The sequence below is a fragment of the Crotalus tigris genome, unplaced genomic scaffold (genome assembly GCF_016545835.1).
Source record: "Crotalus tigris isolate CLP2741 ecotype Arizona unplaced genomic scaffold, ASM1654583v1 scf7180000019328.220996217465:2438092, whole genome shotgun sequence".
In the NCBI taxonomy this organism is placed as follows: domain Eukaryota; kingdom Metazoa; phylum Chordata; class Lepidosauria; order Squamata; family Viperidae; genus Crotalus; species Crotalus tigris.
The window spans coordinates 1,642,778-1,669,244 of NW_024097488.1; the positions used below are offsets into that span (position 1 = coordinate 1,642,778).

At 37.1% G+C, this 26,467-nt stretch overlaps 1 protein-coding gene across 4 annotated transcripts in view; it reads left to right on the forward strand.

The window, feature by feature from the left end:
* Nucleotides 1-18,900, forward strand: part of ARL3 (ADP ribosylation factor like GTPase 3) — a 31,134-nt gene extending 12,234 nt beyond the window's left edge. For all 4 annotated transcript variants that reach the window (XM_039361692.1, XM_039361688.1, XM_039361689.1 and 1 more), the window contains exons 3-6: nucleotides 330-446; nucleotides 6,663-6,713; nucleotides 8,268-8,453; nucleotides 16,017-18,900. In XM_039361692.1, the coding sequence (XP_039217626.1) occupies nucleotides 330-446; nucleotides 6,663-6,713; nucleotides 8,268-8,453; nucleotides 16,017-16,064 (402 nt within the window). In that variant the 3' untranslated portion in view covers nucleotides 16,065-18,900. The remainder of the gene's footprint in view (nucleotides 1-329; nucleotides 447-6,662; nucleotides 6,714-8,267; nucleotides 8,454-16,016) is intronic.
* Nucleotides 18,901-26,467: the final 7,567 nt, after the last annotated feature.

Sequence of the window (26,467 nt, forward strand, 5' to 3'; positions counted from 1 at the left end):
CTCAGCCTTCCATCCTTCCGGGGTAGGTAAAATGAGGACCCAGATTGTTGGGGGCAATGTAAATATATATATACATTGCTTACTGGTGTACACCGCTTAGAGAGTGCTTGCACTTAAAGCGGTATATAAGTCTCATAAATAAATAAATAAATAAATAAATCCTTCACCTTGCCTACAATCAATTCATCTAAATAGCAATATAGGCTTTATCTTGTTACATTTTCCAGGGTTGAGATATATAAGCTGGGAGTAACATGAGCTAATGAAATTATAGCCAAGTACTGTATCCACTCATGTTTTTTTTTTTGTTTTAACTTTATTTATTATAGGGTTTTAACATTAAAAGTGTGCAAGCCCAAGGTTTCAAGCTGAATGTGTGGGATATTGGTGGACAAAGGAAAATCAGGCCATATTGGAGAAATTATTTTGAGAACACTGATATCCTGGTAAGCATTGGATATATGGTATGGTATATGAAATAATACAGGGACTTTAAATTTAAGATATGTTGCTGCTAAATATCTCCATTTATTTTGTAGTAGACAGGAGGTCCTGTTTGCAAAGCAAGTATGCATATGTCAATTTATGAAATCTTTAAAACTTTTTATTTTTAATTACTTTAACTCATCCATGTGCCATCTGATAGTTTTATTTGATATTGCCTTCTGTTTGAAATTATGTGATATTTCAGATTGACAAGAATGAATTGAATTATGATGTGGGATCTTTTCATTCATACCCATAATTTTTCTTGAATATATAAAACAGAGATGAAATATTTCCCATTGCAACTATTTCACATATGGAAGGAACATTTTAAGGAGCTGTTCCCATTTTGGTATCTTTTGTATATCATATTTGGGAACTTTCTTCCACCACCACCACCACCACATACCCTTCACTTTTTAAGTTCTCAAATTTGTGTTAATTATCATTGTAATATTTGTGACAACAGTCCTTTAAAATAAGGCAGCATTATTTCCTATTACAGTTGGAAAATTGAGGCCAACAAATAGTTGCTTATCTAATGTGGCATTCCTATTATCTTGCTATAAAAAAATACTTTAGGTAGAAAACTAGATATTCACAGAACCAGATTAGCAGGAGAATCCAGAGTTGGTGTTGCAGATAGCCCATATTATTCTTGGGAACTGGCAGATAGTTCATATCTTCTTGAATATTAAAAGGAGAAGCTACCATCAGTTACAAAGTTACTCATTGATTCACTACTGCCTAAAACATGCATAAAGCACCAAGTAATATCCAGAGATAAAGAGACAATCTATGTTTTTATTATAGAAAACATACAGGTAGTCCTCACTTAACAACCACAATTGGGAACAGCATCTCAGTTGTTTGAGTGAAGCAAACTGCTTCACTCAATGACTACAATCCTGGATCTTCCAGTTGTGGCCATTAAACAATAGTACATTTTTTTAAATGGAGCACAGGGGTGTCTCAGTGGTGTGTGTGGCTCTGGGAGTCCAAGCACAGACTGAGCACAAGTTGTAGGTGTGCTGCAGTGTGATACAAGGCTGCTACAGCCCAGGACATCTTGGCCTGCTCCCTGCCTGGCCCAGGAGGCTTCGGCTTGCTCCCTGTTCCACCAGGCCCAGGAGGCCTCAGCTTACTCCCTGCCAGACCTGGGAGGCCTTAGTCTGCTCTGCTTGCTCCCTGCCCCACTACTATGTGCAAAGCAACCCACTTATTTTTACTGGCAGCAAAAATCCAAGCAGAAACAGAACTAAAAATCCTTCTCTCCCTGCAGCTCCATAAAAATGGAGTTCCTGGCAGCTCTGCAGGCACTGAGCTCCCTATAGCTTCGTGCCTGCAAAGCTGTAGGAGAGAAGTATTTCAGCCCCTTGCCTGTTTGGATTTCAGCAGCCAAAATCCAAGCAGACATGGAGCTAAAAATCCTTCTTTCCCTGCAGTTACACAGGCACAGAGCTCTTTGCAACTCGGCAAGTATGATGCTTCCTGCAGCTCTACAGGGACAGAGTTTCTGGGAGAGAAGAATTTCAGCCACATGTCTGCTTGGATTTTGGCAGCCAAAATCCAAGCAGTTACAGAGCTAAAAATCTTTTTCTTCTCGCAGTTCCGCAGGTACTGTATAGGCATGGAGAGATAGAGAGAGAAGGATTTCAGCTGCATATTTGCTTCCATGGAGCTGAAAACTTTTCACAGGAGCTCATTCATCCAGCTCCCAGAGATGAATATGAGTCCTCTCAGCAAATGACAGCAGCTTTCATTTTTCCCTGCCAGCTTCCCCAGTGACTTTCTGGGGAAGCCAGCAGAGAAGATTACAAATGATGTTTACATGATTGCAGGGCACTTGGCAACCAGTTGTAGGTGGAAACAAATTGCCAAACACCCAGATCACGATCATGTGACTTGGGGGAGGGGAAGGGGGATTCAGTATTTTGCAATGGTCAGAAGTGCTTTAAAGGTCATAAACACTCTTTCAAAGGCAGTTGTTATTTCAAACTGTACTTCAGTGAATGGTTGTTAAGGAGGACTACCTGGAACCAGAAAGGCAGAAAACTACCAAAGCATTTATTTGTTACAAGTCACCATAAATTTGAAGACCAAAGGATAACGACTGCAATCTATAGCTATTCTAGAAAGTTTAAAATCAGACTTTCTACAAACAAAAATTTCTAAGCAAGAATGAAGAGTAATGCAGGGAAAAGAGGCACTTGCCACTTATAAAACCACATCAATTCTGTACCCTGGTGAAGAGGAGGCATGAATGGAGAGCTCATAGACTTCCAAGAATCAGATCTTATCAGAACAATTTCTTGCTGCAGAGACATTCCAGTTAATATATATAGGTATATCAGTGTCAGAATGAGGTGAACATTTTTCTTTGTAAAGCAGCAGCAGCACAAACAGAATTCTCTGATAATTCAGTGGGGGGGAAATCCAGTGAGATCAGACGATAGATGTTAAGAGTCTAGGAAAGGGAGTAGCGAAACTAGTTATGCTTAGCTCAGCTGTAATTAAGGGATTGTGTTCTGTTACCATGGAATAAACAGAGAGGAAAGCCATATTCATACAAGGAAGACTGAATTTAATTCAGCATTAATAGTGGACTAACCTGCCAGTAATCCCATAAATCAACTTTGTAAAGATTTATTACTTGCTGCTTTTTGGCTTTTTTCATTACTTTATTTTAAATAATTTTATTATTCTCTTAATAAAATGAAGTGGGCAACTGGGGCTGGTGCCACTGTCCCCAGATAGGGAACAACTGAATCTTTCATAACTTCCTCTTTGATTTCAAGTAATCTCTTAACTAGGGTGACATGGAAGCTAGACTAGCAGTAATACTATTCCTGAACTAACTCTATTTCACATCCTTCTGCTAAACCCTTGCTTTGCTCAGTGGAAAGTGTCTCCTGTGGAAGCTAGGGGAGCCACAGATCCAGATTCATGCATTACATATACCGTAATTGTGGTTGAATATGCTAACATAAAGTAAGCTATGCTTTTATCTGGGTTCAGGTGAAAATGTCTTATAATATCATACAATAATGGACAAAAAAGTTGTTTTTAAATTGTATGTGTAGATCAATTCACCTAGGCAAGCATATCTGATGTCACAGCCAAATTTTTTTTTTAAATGGTCATTTTTAATAGGTAAGTACCATTATTGGCATGTCCTGAATTTTATTTTTCTCAGATATACTATTTCTTATTCCTTCCAGGTACTAATATTTGTACAATCTTCCCTCAGAATAATGCTTTATGCATCTAATGAAATGAAGTATAACTATAAAAGCTTTACTGTAATAAATATACTGGTTTTTAAATTCCTTGAGTCGCATATTTTAATTATAACCAACAAACTAACTAGCTCTCTGGAAAATGTAATGCTCAAAATATAAAAGTGTTGTCAATCTACAGATTCTAGATTGCCTGAAATCATATGAGAAATGGAGTAGATAAATGATTTGCTGCCCTCTACTTTGCAATTTCTGCTATGGTAGTAGCAGTTTGCTAATATTAGAGTTTTGCTGACAGTGTCAGCCTGATTGCAGCAGAATTTATTCTTATGTTGTTATTGATCTGCTCCCACCCTCCTTGGGAATATTAACACTTGTATCCTTGCCCGCTGATTTCAACTTAAGGGTAATATTTTGCTGTAGGGAGTTTATAACAAAGTATAAGGGCTGTTAGTGGATCAGTGGCTAACAACCTCAGTCTGGAGCTGTAATACTGCATCATTTCAATTAGTTGGGTTTTTCAATCGTAGCGAAGGTAAATTTTAGAATAATTGCTGATATTTATACTATTTTCAATTAAATATATCAAAATTGATTTTAAAAAAGTAAGCCACTCATTAAAATATTTAAACATGTAGAAAAGAAGAGCAGTTGGGATGGTCCAAACAACTAAATATAAAATATATGTAATAATGGAGACAGTCTTTCAAAGGATTGATGAATAAAAATTTAATGCTGAAGAAAGCTGACTGGAGAATTTTTTTTATTTCAACGAAAGACTCTCTAGATCATAAAAGGAATTCACTGCTGACATTATGCTGATTTTGTACAAGTTTATTATTACATTTAGGATGCTACTTTTTGATAAATTAGTAGCAATGAAATGAACATATTCCCATGCAATAGCATCATATGAATGATCTATTCAAGTAAAGTATGACTATAATAGATGCTAAGATTCTATATGGACAAAATAGCATGTGATTAACAATATATATTGTATCCTAGCAAATTTAATTATCCTATAAAGGATAAAGATTTTAATTAGATACTGATTTTTAAACTCTAATCTGGTCTTTCTTGTACAGCTATTATGAAGCAAAGAAATGTTTAACTTTAAATTCCTTCATTTAGAAAGTGCAAAAAGAAAACTGACATCTCATACACAAACACAGTGAGCAAATTCATATAAAATCAGTTTTTTATACATAACAATTTCCTTTCAAAAATGATTTATCCAAACATCCTTCATACTGAGATTTTAAACCCAAAGGCATAGTTTCTTTTGTTATTTCATTTTAACCCACTATTATAGTAAAGGGAAAGCTGGATTATAGGCTACATTAGTTTGGTTTGCCTTAAAGGGATTTTTGTAAACAGACAGCATGCTAGCTAAGAAACCTGTCTTGCCTCAGAGTTGAAGAATATTGCACAAGTGAGAGGCCCTTCCAAGAATATTTTAACACATGAAGTGATTGCACATTCATAAACATGCAGGTGTGTTTGAATGGGAAATATTTCAGTCTCCCACACCTGTGCTCTTTGGAAGCTATGCACAAATAAAGGTGTGTATATTTGAATGATTGCATATTCAGACATACACCTGCAGCTGCTTGGCAAAAAAAGCTTCCAGATATGGAAGTAGAGACTTGATAATGTATATCTATGCTGCTTGATGCAATGCTGTTCATTGTGGTGTTGGCATTAGGTCTGCCTTCTCAAATTCTAGTGAGGTGCTTTTCATAAGGTAAACTTAGATGAGAAGTCCTAGAGACAGACAGATGCTCCAGGGATCTTGTTGAGTGGTTCTGCAAACATAGCTGCCTCTTAAGCTTAATCCACTGTTTCATTAGGACTATAAAAGCATGTCATTATTATAAATGTTGTCTTTGGGATGATGTATATATATTGCTCCCATGACCAGTTATGCAACTACTAAACATCCTAGAATGACATAATTGTCAAACTTGGTGTACAGGATACATTCAAAGGATTATATTAGCCTAGTTTGGACGGTAAGCAACATTTGAAAGACACTGCCCACAAACACAAGCCATTTGCTTTTTCCTACATAGTCCTAAATACACTAGTCTTCAGTTCATCATCATCATCATCATTCCTCTCCTCCTTTTTTTAACTTTAAACTGGGACAAAACACTTTCTACCTTTAGAGAAAGCCAGAATCCTAAATGAACCTCATAACATAGTTTAGGATTCTGATTTGTTCTTAAATTAGTAACTATAGTTTCTCAATCTGAAAAAAACTGGAAGGTGGTGTTCCCATTTGTATAGCAGAAAAATGTGGATGTATAGGCTCACATTTATCTCTCAGCTTAAGACATATTTGTTTGAAACAGTTGTCTATCTTGAGATCCTAACTTACAATTGGAAAGACTTCATTTAAATGCTTTGTGGTGGCTAAAGTATGGGCTCAATTCTCCTAGATTGCAGTCATAAACACCAGCGGTCATAGCTTTCCCCATCATTTTCCCTTACCCCCAAGACCCACAGTATTCAGAGAGGCAGAAGAAGTAAAGGAGGGCAGAAACCAAAGTACAAAAAGAATGAGTTGTAATGTACCAGTAATCACAACTTGTGATAACAGGTACATCAGTAAGTTATCACTTATTAAATAAAAACTTGTGTATTTTTTCTCCCTACATATATATCTATAGCTAATGATGCTAAAGGATTCTGTGCTTTTTCGGATACAGCTCACAGCTGAAAAAAGTGTTATAAAACACTTTTTAAAAAAAGGGCTGACAATTTTATTCCAGACAGATTTTTCCCATTTCAACATTCGTTAATTTTAACAGGCATTAATTACTTAATTTTGAGAGATTAGTATTGCAAAAACTTGTTATTACAGATATACTGTCTGTCAAATAGCATCATACAGTTGAATTTTTAAACCTATTTTCCTTATTTGCTTTGTAGATTTATGTCATTGATAGTGCTGATAGAAAAAGATTTGAAGAAACTGGTCAAGTAAGTATGTCACAGCTTTTGAAAGTAGGGATACAGTACAATGAAATTTGTCAGAATTTGACATGGAACTTATAGTAATAAAAATGGAGTTTCATTTAAGTTACAGCTTTCTGTCAAATTTGGAAATTAGCTGAAAACAGGGAACTTATTTTTTAAAGTTCCTTTTCAATTTTCACAAGTTTGACCCAAATAATTTTTATTTTTTTGCACACTGAATTATATAGACTCTGCAGTAACATCTTAAAAATATGAACATTTTCCTGATAATTTAATGCAGTGATTGGTAAATTCTGATTTATGATACAATGTTCACATCAGTTGAATTATGTAATGTCTCCATATTATATCGAGCAGTGATTAGAAGTATTAGGCTTTGATAATTATAACACTTTTTCAGCAGCATCCAACCATCCAAAGTGTATGTTCATCTTTGATATGCTAATTATCATTTTGCATCCATTTATTTCCCTTTTTTGATGCCATTAACAGAAAATGTGAAAATTGAGTATGCTGTATTGTAGGTTCCTGCCCCTTAATTTTAGGAGTGTTTTTAAGGTCAATGTTAATTTAGTTTAGAATGATATTTGCAGGATTGGTTTGTATTTAATCTTTAATGCACTCATTTAATGAGTACATAAATTAATACATAAGGGATGCTCAGTATTCCTTTTAGTAGTCAAAATTGCCTTATGAAGATTATACTTTTTTTTAAAAAAAGTTGCATCAATGACCCATATATTAGAGATGAATAAACTGAATTAAACTTTAAAGTTTATATTTATATAAACTTTATATAAACTTTATTTATATTTAGGATTCCTGCAGAATTTGAAGCATTTATAGGCTAAAATGTTTTTAAGAGCTATTCCATTATATTCCATTATACTGGCAAATTCAGTTTATAAGTGTGTGCTTGTATAGGTTACGTTGGCTGTTCCACAAGTACTAGTATCTTGAAGATTGGGATTGGTGATCCATTGCTGTTGCCCTGAAGGCAGTTAGTCTATACCAGTGGTGGCGAACCTATGGCACAGGTGCCAGAGGCGGCACTCAGAGCCCTCTCTGTGGGCACGTGTGCCGTCACACAAGTCCTAGGCCTTCAGCTGGGTTTTATAAAACCTTTTCACTTTAGGCCTCTGCCGCCATGTGCAAAAAAAAAAAAGTTCAATCCAGTCAATTTCTACTTCTCGCAGGAAAAAAAAAGATCTTGCAAAGTTGGAATTGATTGATTGAACTTTTTAGTCCCACCCAGTCTGCCGTTACCACCGCAGCCACGCCCAGCCAATGGGCCACCCCCCCCCCCAATTGGCCGCACCCAGCCAATGGGCCACACCCACCCAGCCCCAACGATGCATAAGTGGGTTTTGGGTTGCAGTTTGGGCACTCGGTCTCTAAAAGGTTCGCCATCACTGGTCTATACTCCGTTATAATTTTAGAAAAACTTATTTTAGGTTATGGTGTTAATGCTTGCTTATGGTGTTAATGCTTGCTTTCTCCAGAATTGTTTAGGGAAAAAATCTTGTTCATTTTATAAAAAATGTCTTTATATTTCAGGAACTAGCAGAGCTGGTGGATGAAGAAAAGCTGAGTGGCGTTCCAGTACTCATCTTTGCAAATAAACAAGATTTACTGACAGCAGCCCCTGCTGCAGAGATTGCAGAGGGTCTGAACTTGCACACAATCCGGGATAGAGTCTGGCAGATTCAGTCTTGTTCAGCCCTGACAGGAGAGGGCGTGTCGGTGAGGAGACAGTATTTATTTTGGCAGAATGGCTTTTCTACTGATCTGAAAGAGATAAGCATTCCCCTTATTTTGCATCCCAATGTTTTCAGTGTAAGCTATGAAGCAAATGCATAATGGACAAATGTAATTTTTAACTCACTCGGCAAGAGAGAGGTTCTATGTATGATGGATTTCTCCATCGCAAATCACACACTGATTCATATTTTTGCCCCTGTTCTTCTTGGATTGTCCTCAAGAAATTATTTGCTTCCTTTAGCAACATACATTCTATATTGCAATTTAGTTTTAAGAGTAATATTTTTATTGTACCAGTTTTTATTTAGCCATCCTTCTTAATTTGTTTTGGCCACAAATAATTATTTAATAAGCTCTTATATTTTATATTGTGTAAAATTGTGAGCAGTATAAGTACGTACGTATCATTCTGTATTTGTAAGAGGTCCCTCTATAATCCTGTTTTGGCCCTATTAATAGGATAGGTGTGTATGTTTGTGCATTACTGCATTAGGCAGAGTCACCAACAAGATATAGAATAAGATTGCTGACAGTAGGACTCAGTAAAAGTGTGCTGGAAAGGAAATAAAATGCAGGATGAAGTTCCATTTTCCCTGAGTTAAATTTCAGAATCCGGTCAAGATGGGATGCACTCTGGACCAAAACAAGACAGCCTGGGCAATTTCAAAAGCTGAAGATTAGATCCTTATAGAGCTCCATTAATATACATAATATATTCATTAGCAAACAGAAAACCATTGGGATATTGGGGAAAGTAAAGACCTTTTATTTATTCCAATTTCCATTCCTTTTCTATACCTTCCTTTTTCTTCAGTCAGGCACCATGGCAGAAAGCCCCATCTATCCCAGCAGTGGACTGTGAAACTCAACCATAAACACCCTTGTTTCTCTGCACTTCGAGACACCTGTTGCTCTCCTCTGCTGCCCCAGCTGACCTTTGCAATCATCTCGCTCCCAGTATTGATGAGCCATGCCAGGCCTGGCTCTTTGTAAGACAACTGCTGCCCATGTAAGGCCTTCTTCTCCAGGTTTTGTGAAGAAACTGCCACATATAACATTGGGAGGAAAGCCTCATTTTATGCTGTAGCTGCCTTGTGAAGGGCTAGGCTGGGCAGCAAAAGCAAAAACTTGGCAAAAGTCAGCTGGAGTGGCAGAGCACAGGGCAGCAGGGCTGCAGAGTGCAGGAGGCCAAAATAGATGAGATAGGCAAGTATGTATGTATGGGGGGGGGGATTTGAAGAGGTCTTAAGTACAGATGAGTTGCTAGGCAGTCAGATTTTGATCAAATGACTGTGGAGGCGCTGCAGTTGTAACTTCTGGGACCAGTTGCTGAGGACTTTAGCCAGCAGGTAGGGGGTTTCCCTCTCCCCTGAATGGCTCTGCTATCCCAACAGGCTTCCAGTTACAAAGGTGAAAAAAAATCATGAGTCCAGATGGAGGAAAATGGTGAGTGGCAAAAATAGGCAGTAGAAGGAAAAAGCGGGGACCAAGGGAAAAAGAAAGAAAAACATGGCTGCCCCCATGCATCTTCCTCTTTGCACATTGAGAAAAGGAGACTTGCTTGGGATTTCCATGCTGGATGGTACTCTTTGTAAAATATTTTTGGTCTTTTCTAAAAGGTAGACACAGGTTGTTCTCCTGGCTCAATGTTAGATTGTTATGGTGGGAGTGGCTTCCTCCTGCTTCTCATGGCAGCTATAGTTTTCTTTTGCTTTTCCCTCAGTCTCCAATTCCTCCCTCTGGTATTTATTGTTGCCACTCATCACTCCTCTCCAATGTGGACTCCAGTGAATTTTTTCTTCCTTTTAAATGGTGGCCCGTTGAATAGCAGAGCTACTATGTAAAGATCCTGGCAACTATAGCCAGATACTTTCTGGGGCTGGGAGCTATGCGTGCTCCTCTCTCTCCCCTGGACTCTAGAGCAAGGCTGGGTTGGGGCTTCCCAGGTGTTTGTTCCTTAGTATTTGTATGGGAGAGCTTTTTCACTCCCAGTTGTCAGAGTTTCTTGGGTATTTAAGAGCATAGATGGATAAGAAATAGGGGGCAAGTGAGGGAAGTTGCAGTGCCCGTGAAGTTGTAAGGGTGAGTTAACTGCCAGCCACCCAACTTTTCATTGTATGACCCTAACCCTTAATCCAGGCCCAGGTCATAAGTCCCTTCATTCAGCACCACTGTATTTTCAGACAGTTGCTGAAGGAACAATTGTTAAGTGTGAACTACCTGTAATTAATTTCATATTTAAGGCTTAATAATTTTCTGAGGAAGTTTGGGATCATATGAATGTATATTACTTTACTTATTTTAAAACATGGAAAGCTCTTCTGTTGAGTTGAAAGGTTTTTCTGCTGATTCTGTATGGTATCATAATTAATAAGGAAGTACTTTTAACCTAAACAAGGTTAAAAAGATGACTATTGCCTTTGTTGTAAATAACATTCTGTCCCCATTTCTTAGTATTTTGTCAGTTTCCAAGTTATGAATCATTTATACAAATATGACTACATTCATTTGGTATTTGTTTTCTTAGATTCCAAACATCTCCCATCATCCACAATATGAGCTTCAATAATCAAAACATATGGTCAATAAAGCTTTTACCTAGAAGAGGCCAAAATCAAAGTTAATTTAAACAGGAAATACATTTGGTCATTGTAGAATGTTGGAATATTTTATTTCTAATTAAAAATGCTTGCTTTATCTGAAAAAATACTCCTTTAGTATCAAACATGGATGAGGAATAGATCTTTCAGACAGACAGGCATTTTGTCTTCATCAAAGTTACATGCCAAAGGCAGACGTATTATTCTTCTGGTATCAATGTATCTAGCATGCCCTGTGCAGATATAATGCTACCAGATTTTCTAAGCAGATACATTTGCTCCACATTTTTTGTATGCATCACATTTTATGATATCAAACTATAAAATGTGAAATAATATATTATGTATACAGGTGGTTCTCGTTTTATGACAACAATTGAGCCCAAAATTTCTATTGCTAAGTAAAGCAGTTGTTAAGTGAATTTTGCCCCATTTTATGACTCTTCTTGCCACAGTTGTTAATAACAATCTGGCTCTCCCCTTGACTTGTTTGTCAGAAGGTGATCACATGACCCCAGGACACTGCAACTGTCATAAATATGAGTCAATTGCCAAGCGCCTGAATTTTGATGATGTGACCATGGGGATGCTGCAACAGTCATAAGTGTGAAAAACGGTCATACATCACTTTTTTCAGTGCTGTTGTAACTTTGAATGGTCACTAAAACTACTGTTGTAGGTCGAGGAGTATCTGTATAGGGTTTTCAAAATTTCTTAAAGAAAACAGATGATCTGGATGGTGGGATGGAAGATAGATTTTGTTAGATTTTAAAACAAGCTTAAAATTCAGCTACTATACAATCTTGTAACCCAGCAATACTACTAAAAGCTTTTAAAGTTTTTTTGAAAGAAAGCTAGGTGAAAAATTAATTTTAGTTTAATTTCTAGCCTTTTGAAATATTTCATTCGTGAACTGTAAAAATATGTTGATATTTCTTTCAGTGCAGCTTAAAAATAGTTTCATAGAAAGATAAGTCAGCAGAATTACTTCCTTCCCAGCTAAGCCTTCTCCCCCACAAGAATTTGACTAAATATAAAAACCATTTGCCTCTCATATAACTGCATATAAATTTTGAGTGTCTTCTCCCTTCAGGTGTGATCATCCTTCTTTCACTCACATCCACAAAATGCTGTTGTCCAATCACTTCATCCTGGATTTTGCCTTTTGTTCTTCCTTCTTTTCTCAAAATGAAAACAAGATTGTTTTGTTTTTAACTTATAAAAATAGAAAGTTCATAGGAATAGTTCTCACTTCTTTAAAAGGCAGGTTTACACATGGGAATGATGTGTGGGGAAAATATATAAGATATAACCAGGTAACATGACATTATTGTACAAGTATATATATATAAAAAACTTTATAGCAGTATCACCATTATTGTTACGGAAAAAAATAATACAGTGTTTATAAATACAGTATATTATTATTGTGGTGTATAAATCACACAGAACCACATGAAAAATGAGATACAAGCTTTTCCTGCCATCTACCCTTGACCTAACTCCTTGTGGATCTTGTTAAAGGTTTGCTATGAAAATAAATAATAGAAACTGACTTTAGAAATGGCTAAGGAACGCGATATATCATTGCTGAATAATAATTGAAAATAATTTTATTGAAGTTTAAAAATACAAAGATAAAAAATGAATGCAAAGAGAAATATAAAAAAGACAAAAAGATAAAAATGCAGACAGAAAAAGGGGGATAAGAAAAAGAGAGAATATATATATATATAAAATAGAAAAAAACCTAGAAAAAAATAGAATAGACTTCCTCTTTGATCAAGAAAAGTACAAGCAATTTCAGTAACTTAACATTTCAATCAAAAATCTCTTCATCCTATATCTTATTCTTTATCTGTTAACAAAGAATAAAGCCTCATCATTTGATCTTAATCAGAAAAAGTCCATTAAGTGCATTTTGAAAATGCATATAGTTGTGCAAATCTTTTGGGGGAAAAAATTCCATTTTACTTAAGTTGCGGTCGTTTACTTGTTTTTTTGGGAATATGCCCATCTGGAATAACTGACACTTATTTGCTGTAGTTAAGAAGAGATTCTGGCATGTCCTAAGTGGTTTTTCTTTTAAAATTAATAATTTATAATCAGATCTTAGTATCAAGAACTGAAGTTCTGGCTTCTCAGGCAACAATGTGTTGCAATTCTGAACTCATTTACCGATGAAATAAATCAAACTGAGCTTAGGGAATTTAACTTCTTTTAAAAATATGTACAATTGAACTGTTAGATATTTTACTCCTGACTCATGACATTAAGAAAGTACCCAGAGATTCCATATATAGAATTTAATGATAGGATAGTAACTATGTCATATGGGAGAGGGAGAGTACACAGGAAGTTAAGAGCTGATTTTGGGGTGAGAGATAGGTAACTGAAGAGTATGGATAATATATTAATAGGGGGAACTTTGTCTTAACCCCAAGGCATAATATGAAAAAAGATTATTGTAGCAAATGTAGAGGTTGGAAGGTTAGTTTAATTAGTTTTCTAGGTGATACTGTAGTGTATAAAATCAGGAAGATTACAGACTTCAAGATGATTGAGATTACATTATAATGAATAAATTCTGTACATTTAGAAAATTATTTAAAATGAGTTTCCTTAACTAAAAATATTAATTAAGATTGGAATCTGCTGTGATCGTGTACCAATACACTTTTGAAAAGTTGGTTTGATTTTCATTGATTACCCAATGAAAAGTTATAATCAAGATGCTTTGGATATGGGTGTGTGCCTGTTTTACCCTCATGAGTGTCAGTGAAGAGAAGCCATTGCCATAGCTGAGAAAATAGCTTTCATTACAGTAATCATGCTTCCTAATGTCAGAGAGTTTTACTGTAAGCAGATTTGGTTCTTCCTATTTAAGGAGGTGAACTGAGGAGACAGACAATCACGCTAGCTGGATCTCCCTTATACTTCAGAATAAGTATCAGTTTAATTCATACTGATACTTGTAATATATAAATGAGGATTTATAAAATGGAGTTGAAAATGTGAATGTGCAAGGAATTGTGGCAATAGAGTTTTCTCAAGGGGGTTTCATCCACATCATGAGATATACTACTCAGTACAAATGTGTTCTTTATTAGTAAAAGTATATGTATTCAGGCAGTATTTTTAACCTATGTTACTGTAGTTCATTTTAGAAAAAGCAGTTCAAAAGCCAAACATACCCAGACTAGATATCAGTATTTTATTATATAAATATGAATGAGCCAAACATGGTCGACAACATTTTTTGTATCCCTTTGAGCCCTCCCAAAGTACATAGAAGTTTACCCTCCCCACAAAACTAAACATTTGGCTGGAAATTGATAGTAAGGAAGTAATATGGCTACTTACTATGGCTTGGGATCTTACATTGACAATGAAGAGTCACAAAGCATTATTGTGCCAGTGATATGCCATAATTTTGATTAAATAGAGAAGCACAAAAAACACATTTTCTTAATCTTTTTCTTTTGTGTTTAGTGATTCTATGGTGGCAAATTTTCAGCCTTTTTAAGAATTACACCTTTGCTTATTCACATATAAAGTGTTGAGAATTTGTCACCTGGTATGATTTCACATTTCTTGCATAAGTTTATCATAATGCTACTTTAATGTTTCTTTATGATCTTTTTGAAACAGTGCTGTTGTCAGGCCTATCTTTAAAATGAGGGTTTATCTGATAGAGTTTCAGTTACTCCCGTCTTCCACCAGAATTATGGATTGTTGTGCTTGTTCTGATTGATTCGTTGCTCATTGAATCTATGATCATTAAAGTTTGGAATTCTGGAGGGCCATTCACAACCAGAAGACACACTGCGTCTGCAGCTTATTTCAACAATAGCTTGTATAGCGAGATGCATTCCTTACTATTGTATATAATGTATGTACAATAGTACATGGTATATATTGGTCCTGATACCAGAGATATTAAACAAAAGTTCTATTTCTCATCTTAACATCTGTCAAAAATCATTCATGCTTGTGTATTAATATATTGCATAACATAAGGACAGTACAGCCATTTCTATGTGGTTTCTCATCATTGCTGTCTTCTTTTTTCATCTAGCTTCTTTGGCAAATGTTTTTTTACATGTTTTCTATATGTTACTAAGCCTTTGGAACACTATACAGTCTTTGTAAAACTGCACTGTGTTTATAAAACTGCACTGCTTTCTAAAAGCTGCTGAAGGCACCACAGCTTTACGAACACAGCATAGAGTTTTGAAGGCAGGGCAGCTTTACAGAGACAGTCCAGCATTCTAAGAACAGTGAGATTTACAAAGAGAGCACTCGAAGACATGTGTAGGAAACGCTCGCTGAAGAAGCTGGGTCTGCAAGAGACAGCAAGGGGCTTTTGCTTTGGCTGCGGCAGATGGACAAAAAAGGAGAAAAGTCATTGCAGGGAATTGGGAGAGAAGGCAACTGGGCAAATGAATGCTTGATAGCATTTGCTGTTGGTGTGGGCTGGTGCTCATCGAGCTGGTACACCTGAGGCTTCCAAGGACATGGCAAACAGCCCCAGAACCATATGATTATGGGGCTGCTTGGCGTACTGCTAAGCAAGGTGCAAGCCATTTAAAGAACAGAGATGGGAGAAATAGGTGTGGGGGGGAAGTTGCAGGCAGTGTCTTACCTTACTGAGATTCAGGATTTGGAAGGACCAAGCCTGGAATTGCTTGGATTGGGATGAATATTCGCTTAAAGACCCTTGATTCTTGATTAACAATTGCATTGGGGGGGGGAGGCTGGAATTGCTGCTGTAAGTTTGTGTGGTCAATGTACAATTGTGATCATAAGTCAAGGACAACCTGTAGTAGAGGGAACTAAGAGAAGACGGAAAAAGTGCTTTTGCAAACCAATCTAAGAGAAAATTTGTCAGGATCTGGTTACCTATTTTGTCTAACCTACTGTTCTTTTTCTACTGTCTTTAAAGGATGGCATGAACTGGGTCTGCAGAAATGTCAATGCAAAGAAGAAGTAAGTCAAGCTGAGTTGCCTGGAACTAGAGAAACAGCAAGAGCCAAACATGCTAGCCAGCTGCTAGTGTCTGACCAAATATTGTTCCATCTGCCTGCAGCTACAGCTGTTCAGACTGGTAACTGTAGCTAAGCCTACTGCTTCTATAGGAACTTTATCTGTTGACTAGTGTCATCCCCATCCCCATGCAAATCTTTCTTTCATCCTTTTTGAAAAGTAAATATGTTAAGGGTCTCCCTGTTGTTCATACTAGCAATGAAAATAGGAGTGGATTGCAGTCTGACATAGACACTTCTGATGAGTTCCACAGAGGTCAGATTATTACAGCAATATATATCAGTGGCCACATCCATTCTGAAATCACTCAAGATCCTTACCTGGTCCAGTTCAGAACTTTTCTCATTGTCCAATAAAGTGATCTTTTGTTCAAGCAAATGCTTCAATTTTAAAATATACATACCACATTGCTTACAAGGCACTCATTTGGCCATATGCTCAAGGGTCTGTTTTTTTTTCACAAAGACATCTATAAAACTCAATTGGAATGAAAAAGCAACAACTCATGCAGGATGCCATAATTTGATGAAATAAAACAACATGTTTGTAGTGGTTGTTATTATATTTATATTTGGCCTAAACTTTTCCCAAATGTCAGATTTCACTAAGTGTTTTTGGAAGTTCAAGCTTATTGCATTGTATTAGTCCTTGAAAATAGATTTTTTTAAAAAATAGTGAAAGTAACTCAAAGCTCAAAATCTTGTACAAGAAGTTAATAACAATAGGCTTTGTCATGTTCTGAAGGGCTTTGATGCAAAATTTGATTCAGTATACCTGAAATCTATAAAGTCAATGAATTATAACTGGTAATACAAGCAGTAGAAAAGTGTGAAGTGAAAGGTTTTGTCCATTTTAAGGAGTCATGACCTTACGTATTTTTTGGTGAGTTAGTGTAGTTTCCCACCATTCTCATTTACATTTAATATTGCTAACTCCGCAGGAAGTCATTGTCTAGATGTCTGAAATATTGAAATTTGTCAAAGATTTATCTTTGGCCATGAAAATGTTGTTGCATCAAAATGAAGAGCAAGAGAAGAGAATCGTAAAGAATCAATAATATTCTAAATATATTCCCCAGAAAGACACATGATTTAATAAATCTTAATATGCTGCCACAATACCAGTATATGCTGTAAGTTACTGCTTCTTGCCTCTTAAGTTATCATTTCATGGGGGTACTCTTTTGTGCAAGAGATCACTTGCAGAATGTAACCAGATTGTAAGGCTGAAAGAACTATGGAAATTGAAACATTCCCTCTTGTTCCTGAAGGAAGTCAGACTGTCTTACTAATCCTCAAACCATGGGCATCTCTTGTGGGGAGCCAGACAGCATTAGCTTCTTTCAAATATTCTTTATCCAATCACTATCTTGTGATCCTTGCTCATAGCTTACTGTTTTTGGGGTGGGATGGGACAGATATTTTCCTCTTTGGTATCTTAAAACAAGCACAAATTGTAGATTACATATATTAACTCTCTGTCTGACCTGCTTCTGCTGGTTTATGAGAGATCATAAGCAAACATTAAAAGAAATAGGAGGTATAAAATGAAATTGTGTAACCATCTAAATACTTCTAGGGAAGCAACTCTGCTAATTAAATGCATGCTCCAATTTTTTTTAAAGGGTATTTCATTTTAGATATGCCATAATATACAACAGCTAAAATGTTGCTTGCCATTTTAAAATAAAACAAAAATGATGTGTAATTCTTTAGTCCAAATATCAGAGGCTCATGTCATAATATGTCAATCAATTCAAGACTAGGTATATTATATATTTCTCTTATATATCAAGCTCTTCATCTCCAGAATTCACTGTTGTGTTGGAAATACATTCTATTCCTATGCAGTTTGACCTTCAAGCACACTTTTCAGCTCTCAAAATTTTTGGATACAAAATTTCCCATTTTTCTTAATGCATTTCTTGCTGAGAATTTTGTTGAGAAGGATTTAATTGGAATAACCAGAAAGAATCAGTATGCTCTGTTGAACTCAGCAAGCCCCCAAACTCTGGTGTTAATGCATCTATCAAGTTTTATTCATTCTGAACTAAGAAAATATTTGAAGCGCCCCCTCCCCCCAAGATGGAATTGGCCAATGTAATGGCCAACGTAATGGCTTAGTGGATAAATGCCTCATGAACAACACGGAAGAAGTGATAATTCATGGAACAATTTCTGGTTATTCCTTACAAAATGAAAATGCTAGCAGAACACAGCATTAGTTAGCTGTTCTTAAATCAATCTCCACATGGCCAGCTTTTTAAAAAATTCTCTTACTGGTCCATATAATATTCCCCAGTGAGCAATATGCAATATGTATGGTACAATGTGTAAAAGCCATACTATGAGTACTTGGCAAGTTGTTTTTCCAGTAAAATATTATCTCTTTTTTATTAAACTGTGTTGATATATTTAAAGGTAGGTCAGAAAGGTTGAAGTGTAGCTTGAGACACCTGATTTAACATGTTAAATTTAACATGTTAAAACATACTTAAAAGCATGGTTCAAATGTGGTTTAATTGTTTATTTTCATCACACACAGCTTCCTTACTCTCTAAGCAAACATTTTCTCATAAGATCATGTCAAATGCTTTATAAAGCCATGCCTGCAAATGTTATCTAGCACACTTTTCTTTTTTTAATTTAAAAAACATACAATTTTATAAGCTCTTCTTTTCTGAAGTTAATGAAAAGTCTGATGCGATGTGGTAATATCAAACCTCTCTGTATACATTTAGATATTTGGCAAACTTGAATTAAATTTGGAAGAAATAACTAAGACTTTTTGATTGTCTATCATTTTTATAATAAATTCTCTATATTATTTCTTTTAATGAAAATGGTTGGGAGAATAGTGTGTGAAACTGACATAATGTTTCCATTCATTTCATCCTAAAGTGGTATTTTTTATTTTTTCTGTATGCTAATGGTCATTCATTTACTATGCCTGATTATCTGTAATGATGTCTGTGGTCTTTGGATTTGTGCATGTTCTCTAGATAGTAAAAGCAATGCAACTTTTTATCATGTTTTGAGTGGCTCAAGACCGGAAGTCCCCCAAAGCAGAGTTAAACTGAGCAGCTCTGTATATCTGTATATCTATACTAACATTTACTATGGATAATCCAAGGCTCCTTTCCCTTTTAATTTTTTTAAACTTTTTTAAAAATATGTTTTATGGGTATGACATAGCCTAGATTGCATTATTTAGAAGGCAAAAGGAGGAAGGATAGCTAATGGATAAGCCTCTGCTGCTTACATTTCTAAACATGAATTACTGTAATTCTCATGAGACAAGATTTCTGTCCAATGAAGCCCATGTATGTTTTGAATACCTTAAGAGTTGAAAAAGTAACCAAACTCTTGCTATAATTAGAATCAAGAGCTTGCCAGGATTGTAAGTATACTAAATAGTAACTCTCTCTCAAGTAGCATTTATTTGTGGACTCTTGACAAATGAAGCTGCCACTGAGCAGTTCCTATTAATAACAGTCAACAGCAACCCAGTGATGGATACTATTCAGAGAAACAGAGCTGCAGAGAATTAGCTATTGCTAATTATGAATTCATAGATTGTACCAAGCTAAGGACAGAGCGAAGGAGGATATGTGTTCAAGCTTGGAGCCCAAGTGTGCGATGGAGCTCATTTGTTGTGTTGATTTATATTTTTATAATTTTCCTGTATTCTCCGTGTTACAGTATTATGTGTTTTAGATACCTTTTGTATCATTTTCATTACTGTTAATCACCCAGAGTCATGTATTTGAGATGGGTGGCCAGATACATCTATATAAATAAAAAGCTTCAGCTTATGCCAGGGATGAATTAGTTCTAATAGATAATTTTCAGGATGGTCTTTCTAATGCAGGGCTTTTCAACTTTTTCACCCATTGTACCACTTTTAGGATATGGCAATATCCGAGTACCACCAGTCACCTAGCAAGGTGTCAAAAACTTGATGACCCAAAAAAAAAAAAAGGAAAAAAGTGATAAAGTACAGGTAGTCCTCAACTTACAATAGTTCGCTTAGTGACTGTTCGAAGTTACAATGGCACTGAAAAAGTGACCCCCAAGGCACAGCCAAGCAAGACATCTGCCTGCCCGCCCTGCGGCACTCTTATTCCCTTCCCCCGCTACCACTTTTCTAGGATGGTAGTGTACCACCTGCCAGGTGCCAATGTACCACAGGTGGTACCCGTACCACTGGTTGAAAAGCCCTGTTCTAATGAAATGCAGGATGAACTAGTTCATCATCACACACTAAAGCAGCGGTTCTCAACGTTTGTGTGACGGCGACCCCGTCACACAAACGTGCGCATGCGCGGTGCGGCCGCGCATGGGGGCGGGGCCCCCGCGCGCGGCGCGCATGCGCGGCGCCAGCCCCCCGCGCGCGGCGCGCATGGGGGCGGGCCCCCGCGCGCGGCACGCATGCGCGGCGCCACCCCTGGAGGCGCGCCACCGCCCCCACGCGTGGCGCGCATGCGCGGTGGCGCCCCCGGAGGCGCGCCGCCGCCCCCACGCACGGCGCGCATGCGCGGTGGCGCTCCCGGAGGCGCGGCGCCGCCCCCACGCGCGGCGCGCATGCGCGGCACCGCCCCCCTGGAGGCGCGGCACGCCCCCGGAGGGGACAAAATGGCGGATCGCCGCGTTTGGCGACCCAACAAAAGAGGTCGATCGACCCCAAATGGGGTCGCGACCCATAGGTTGAGAACCGCTGCACTAAAGAATTTAGAGGAGCTTTTTCAATGTTGTACAACTATAAATAAAAAAATGAGAAGAGCTAAGGCAAATGAAGAATAAAAAGAAGAAAATATTTCGTACCCTTTTTATGCCCATTTCCTCTCCCCTTCTTCATACCTTTGGATCCTTCTGGGATGGAAGTAATGCAACTCAGAACAAACAGATCTCCTTTGCCAGAAGTGGAGATATAATACAGAATACAACTTTATTGTGGGATTTTAATATATTTTGCATGATATTACTGTATTAAACTTCCTCTCACTCAAATCAGATTTGAAGTGTTTTACCTGTGGGATCAAGGATCAAGTTGCTAGTAAGTATCCAAATTGTTTCAAATCTGAGAATTCAATCCCTCCCTTTGAAGAGCTTGGGGGGAAGGGGGAGCCAGTTTGGTCCAGTGGTTAAGGGACCAGGATAAAAAGCAAGTGACCATGAGTTCAAGTCCACCTTAGCCATGAAAGCCAGTTAGGTGACTTTGGGCCAGTCACTTTCTCTAAGCCACAGGTCGGCAACCTGCGGCTCCGGAGCCGCATGCGGCTCTTTGACTCTTCCCTTGTGGGTCCCAGCCTCCTCTGCCTCTGCAGAGAGAGACAGAGACAGAGAGAGGCAATTGCGCTTCTCTGCCTCTCTCTCTCTCTCTCTCTCTCTCTCTCTCTCTCTCTCTCTCTCTCTCTCTCTCTGTGTGTGTGTGTTTGTGTTTTTGTGTGTGTGTATGTGTAAAAGAGAGTGCACTCACAGTGTTCTCTGAGCAGCTGAAAAGCTTACTGGGCGGAGCTCCTCCCTTTGCTGAGTCTCTGCAGGAAGCAGGAAAGGCAGGAGGGAGCTAGCTAGCCCAGCTAGGCTGACTCAGGAATTCTGGGAGTTGAAGTCCATGAGTCATAAAAGAGACGAGGTTGCCTATTCCTGAGCTTGTAGACAACAGCTTGAAGCTTGCCAGGTGAGCAGCAGATAGGAGAGGGGGGGAGAGAAAGAGAGAGAGAGAGAGAGGGAGGGAGAGAGAGAGAGAGAGAGGAGAAAGAGAGAGAAAGAAAGAGTGGGGGAAGAGGAGTGGCAGACCAAGGGCAGATAGAGAGGGAGGGAGAGAGAGAGACAGAGAGAGACCCTTTTGACATCTAAAATGAAGATAACACTGCATATATCCTTTTTTTACCTGTGTGTGTGTATGTATGTATGTATGTGTGTGTATATACACACACACACACACACATATATATACACACACACATACATACACACACACAAACATCCCTATAATGAAGGTAAAAAAGGATATATGCAGTGTTATCTTCATTTTAGATATCAAAAGGGTTTTGCGGCTCCCGGTGTTTTGTTTTTGGTGGGAAACGGGTCCAAGTGGCTCTTTGAGTGTTTTGGGTTGCATACCCCTGCTCTAAGCCCAACCCACCTCACAGGGTTGTTGTGGTTAAAATGGGAGGAGGAAGGTGTGTTGGATATTACTACCACCTTATTTGTAAAAATAATAAGAGCAAGACACAAATAATAAATAATAAACTAAACAATGCTCAGATATCTAAAACAGGAAGCAACTTGTTTTAGATGTGTGTAATTTTACAGACAACCTGGATCTGAAATAATTTTTTTCTACATTATTAGACTTGGAAGCAATGATAATTTCCATTGATAAATCATGGTACAGCAACGTACCTTAACCTGTCAGACAGTTTAGACAGCAATGCATAAGGAAACCATAATGGAAGAGTTATGTCATTTAATTTTATTATTGGATGTATTGTTCTTTACCAGACTTTTATTATTCTCTGGAAACCTTGCAATTGTACCAACCTTGCAACTTCTTATTTGCATGTTCTCATTGTGTTGGGAATTAATTGGCTATTGACTTATATGGGATAAAGAAATTTTTGTCTTTTTCATCCCTTTAGTTCCAAAATTATCATTTACAGGCAGCAAAATTCATTTATCATATTCACTGTTCATTTATCCAATTTACCTGATTTACCCATTGCAGCTCAACCCTCCTGTTTTAATGGACAAATATGTTGACAAACTTGGAACAGAAAGGCTGGCACATTCCCCAACCTGATTCCTGTGGCTGGTTCCAGGAGTTCAGATCTTTGCTAAATAGCATCCTATGCCAGCACAATAATTTGCTTATCTACAAAAATGTATTGATGATACCTAATTGTATATTTTGACCCCAGGCTATCCACATGACACTGTCCCCATGTCTGCAGGCTATCTAGTGTGTCAATTGCAACTATTGCTGGAGCCCTTTTGACAATCACCTCACAAATGGAATATTGCATTCTCCGTGAGGTTCTACATGAGAATCTCCTTGAAGACCACTCAGAAGCTATAGCTGGTCCAGAATATAATGATGGGAGTAGCAATAGGCATGCCAAGATATGCGATGTGGCATCACTGCTCTTTGAGCTTGCCAGTAAGCTTTCTGGTTCACCTCATGGTGTTAGTTATTTGGTATTTCCAATAGTTTCTACCTATCTGGTAAGATTTGGCAGGAGGTGCACCCCACGTACCCTCAATATCTATCTGGATACAATATATCTTCTCTGTTGGAATGCCTGTCCCCCAGAATAGCATCACCCTGAGATCCATAAGGATTCCACCCTGATGATGTTCAGAAACTCATTGACTATTTATTTATCCTCACAGGTCCTAGGATAGAGTAGTTGTTGAATGCCTGTAGAATTTCTTATTATATAAGCTTTTCTTCTGGAGACATATCATCTGTTCCTTTATTATTTCTTACTTTAAATGTTTCAAATCCCCATTGTCTCTTATTCATGTAAATAAATAATAGTGGAGTCCTTGATGCTCTCTGATTCTTTGTTGCAAAGGTTTTGTTACCTGGCTCCTTGGCAGTTCCTTAATTAGGCTGTTGTTTATGGTGTTTGTTTATAGTTAGGCTGTTGTTTAGAGTAATAACCAACAGTCTAATCAAGGAACTACCAAAAGGAAACAACACCACTGACAGGGCAAGTTATAGTATATAAACAAATAGCAAGCCTCACTCCTTTCTAGCATTACATAGTCAGGTAATGAAGAGTCTGCAAGCAAACAACCAAGCTCAGAGAAAACCAAGGACTCCATAGTTTAACCCTGAGATACATATATTCTATTAGTAATAATTGTATAATTAAATAAAACAGGCATGAGAATAACTAGAAAGGTTAGTAATGAATGGATAAACATTGAGCACAAAGAAATATGTGGTTGTCCCCTTAGTGGCTTATGTATCTGTGGATAAGTATATACAAAATGCTAGTACAGACATTAGCTCTGTGTCAATTTAAGATGTGAGTAAATGTGTACTTTTCTATCAAAATAGTTCCATGTGAGTTTCAAACCTGAATAATTTTCAGTGAATGTTAGACTGTATAATGTAATTATGAGAAGATATGAAAATTAATGAATTGAAGTCCAAGAAAGTTGTATTTGACAGGGGAGATTAGAGTGAATAAATGCAAGCTATCCATGAATGGTGAAAATTAGAGCAAGTAAATGAAGTGCTGTATATTGGTAGAATGTTTACTAAAGATGGGGAAATTGATGGAAAAACCTTAAAACATGCAAATGCTGGCAGAAAGGTAATAAGTAGTATTTGATTTGTTGCAATGAATCCAAGTTTCTTAAAAAAAGTAAAAATATAAAACCAGCCTTCAGTTCATTTTGTTATATGGAAGTAAGAACTATTTTACTATATAACTGGAAAACAAAGATAAGAAAATGCAGTGGGAATATATTACTTAAGAAATGTTATAGTAAAACGAAAATAGGTTCAAGAATGAATAAGTGATGAATACATATGAATTGAACAATATAAAAGAAGCACACTGAGTGGTACAGAGAGAATAAATGAGCATATAAATATATCAAGGAAGAATAAATAGATTGAGAAGAAAGAGGAAAGTCGTGCTTGAATGAAGTTCATGAGTTCCTGAAAAAGGAAAGTGAATGTGAGAAGTTTACAAAACAAAGGGCAACATATGAATCAATATGTGGACATGATGGCTTTTCTACCAGGATAGAAAAAAATGTATATAAATAGTCATGGTACAAACCAGATTTAGTTATCTTTCCTTTTCTCCACCTCCTCCAATTTCTTTTGTTTATACTTACCAAAAAAAGAAAATGTGATGTTAGTATACAGTGTGCATTTATTTGAAAGCAATGCAGTGTGGATAGAGGCCCCATAGACAAATGCATATTTGAAGATAGAAATTGAATAAGTAAATAAAGATGTATCTGATGTGCACACTTCAGCTGATGAATGGTATGTGCATGAGAGTTCCTGCTATGTGCATTTTTTTTAGCTAGATTGGAATATAAATTTATTTACATGTTAAAATATCTGAAGCATTCAAAGCATGACTACCCTGCATAAGTGCAACCTCCAACAAATGGCACTTATTTAATAACAGCATCCTGTCATTTACAAATTTATTAGATTTTGATATGTGAAATCCTACGCAAGTATACTTCTGTGCAGAAAGTATCTTCATTTGTAGACAATTGCAACCGAATCTGCATATGCCCAGGAAATACTGTATGTCATTGAGTAATGATGGAGCAGAGCTTAAATAGAGAGCTCCCCTGGTGAGTTCTAATTTTATAATGCATGGGGTAATGATTAGGGGCAAGAGGTATGAGCTTAGGATGCCGTCCTATCCTAGCTTGACTTCACATTTGCTGAACTGTGTTCATCATAAGACTAATGTCAGCTGTACTTTCACAATCTGAGTGGATAATATATGCTGATTTAGTTCATCTAAACCACAGCTGAAAACTCTTACCACATTATAGTGGGCAAAACATAGCCCATTCACTACCCGAGAAAAAGTCTGTGTGAATACCTTTAAGCAGTAATACACCATATAAATGTTAAGTACTATTTGGTCCGATGCTCTCTTTGTACTTGTTTTAAAAAGTTTATAACAACCACTGTAAGGTGGAAGGATACCTTGCCATAAAATTAAGTTCAGAATTTAATATATATATTGAAAGAGAAATGTTAATAAGCAACTGGGTTATAAAACTATTAGGAATGGCATGATGTCAAATCTCTATAAGAAATAGTCTGATTTAATCTGGGGGAAGGGAGGGGTTTTTCCTCACTCTTAAGAGTTTTTTAAATCACTTCCAGTTCTCCTGATGGTTTGGATATGGAGAAGGTTCCATTGGCACACACATACCCTGGGAGTAGTTGAACTTGTCACAGTATTATTTATTGTTTGTTTCCAGGTTTCGGCACTTCTTTCTCCTGTTGCTTTTTGCCATAGAATGCCATGTAATTTATGACAAGTTTGTTCTGTGACCTTGTTTGTGTGGCAGGCGGGGAGAATTATATCCCAAAGCTTTTATATTTACATGATAGATTGGGTACTCATAAAATGACAAGGATTTGGTTTGGCCCTGTATTTTTTACCTCTGAACTGAGGAAGAACCACAGGCATGTTTTATTACTGTGGGTTTTGATGCATCTCTATTGTTTGGACTGAAAAAACACCTATAGCCTTGACAAAGCCCTTCAGTGCACTATAGACTGCATTATTGTCAGTTTTGACCCCAGCAAACCTTCCTGAAGATGCCAGGCAATCATTCCTATTAC